We start from the raw sequence: 1747 nt of genomic DNA on the forward strand, positions 1-1747 counted from the left end.
CTTTCCATTTATGCGGAGGGAAAGCTCTAATTTTTAGGTTGCTTTTCCTTTGCTTTATACTTTTTCAGTAATATTTATATTTCGAAATCGCAGATTTCAATTCCATTTAATTAAATGATTTTGGGAACTTCCAGGCTAAAATGCGTATCGGTTGGGAATAGGAATATATTTAATTGAACTGTGCATTTAATGCATTAATATTATATTAAATAATATAATAATTATGTCATTGTAAAGGTAGGTATATAACTTATTAAAAGAAATGCATTTCCTGAGACTGAAAATATAATCCTTCAAATTTGAACCCAAGTGGTAAATGGTTCTTCAGTTACGACCTTTGGAACCTGTGAGTTGGAAGGGGTTTCATTTTTGCCATACTGCCGCCACACTCGAAGGATAAAATCGATGTGGCTCAGGACATCCGTGTAAATACTGGGCATATTGCATCTCTGATTTGTGGTGGCTATGCCGATGAGGACAAAACGACTGATGTTTCTGTAGGATATGCTGGCTACCAGGGGACTGCTGAAGTCCACGTTGCAGAGTTTTGATTCCGAGTCTCCGGCGCAGAACTGATTGCTCGAAATGTGAGTGCCATTGGCGGTGAAACACATTTCTGCAGGTTGCCGCCTAATGTCCACAGTTCCAAAAGCATCACTTTCGTTTTTCCTCATAGGTAATCCCCATCTAGCACCGGTTAGCACATGAATTTTGTCGATATACCCTCTCCAAATGGTCCACCACGCAATGCAAATGGGTCTGATGTGTTCTGGTTAAAGAATAATTATAATTTTCATATTACTAAAAAGAGAAAATAATTTTTTCTCCTTTATATAAAAAATCAATGAAAAATTTGGTAAGTGGTAAGAATTAATTTTAGAGTTGGACATTATTTTTAAAAATATTCTAAAATATTCTAGAGCCTAAACAAAACAGAATCAACCTTGTCTCACCTGAGTACATAACATCCGTTTCCAATCCCAGAATGGCTATATCATTGGCATCTGTTTTTACATTATAGAAGGGGTGGACGAAGGTTTGATTTACTCGATGTTCCGAATGAACCGTGTCATTTTCATTATCAGCTTCTATAAACTCTCCCAGACGAGCTACTCTGCGAATTAAAATATTTAAAATTATATTTTGTTTTTTTTTGGTTTTTTGAAATTACTTGCAGTTGTTCGTTGGCTTTTGTGCAATGCGCTGCCGTCAGTACTAATTCTGTAATAAAAGTAATTATTAACTGAGCTTAATGAGTTTTAAGTATTGCCGTTCTTTGAGTTATCAGCGTTCCTCCGCATACGAATGTCAATTCGGATGTGTGCAGATAAGCAATCCATGGACTCGAGATATTTTTCGCAATCTGGCCATTCGGGAGAATTCCACACTCCCCGTCGAGATATTGGGATAATCCGGGGATGGGGAGAAGAATCAGCAGAGCAGAGATTCCGATTAAAGCTGACTTCATTGCGCTACTGTAGATCGTTCGGCTGGGGCTCTCCATTTAATAATAATTATAGGGTCGACATTGTGGCTTATCAAGCTTTTTATTCTGAGAATTCGAATGGATCAGCCGTTTACTTTAAGAATGTTCATGATTATGTTTTCTTAACTTCCCATTGCAATAATTGCTTGAATAGTAATAATAATTTAAAATATTATTTACAATAATATTTCTCTTATTTAAAATTTTTGAAGTTTATATAAGGCAAGATAAAATAATGAAGTGCCAAATTAGGAAGTAAAT

At 35.8% G+C, this 1747-nt stretch overlaps 1 protein-coding gene across 1 annotated transcript; it reads right to left on the reverse strand.

Moving 5' to 3' along the window:
• Nucleotides 1-293: 293 nt before the first annotated feature.
• LOC108064192 (mast cell protease 1A) lies at nucleotides 294-1468 on the reverse strand. Its single transcript, XM_044395301.1, is given in 3 exon segments — nucleotides 294-769; nucleotides 954-1114; nucleotides 1176-1468. Coding segments are annotated over 3 exon segments (930 nt in total).
• Between the last annotated feature and the right edge of the window lie 279 nt (nucleotides 1469-1747).

This window comes from Drosophila takahashii, chromosome 2L, assembly GCF_030179915.1.
Source record: "Drosophila takahashii strain IR98-3 E-12201 chromosome 2L, DtakHiC1v2, whole genome shotgun sequence".
Taxonomy (NCBI): domain Eukaryota; kingdom Metazoa; phylum Arthropoda; class Insecta; order Diptera; family Drosophilidae; genus Drosophila; species Drosophila takahashii.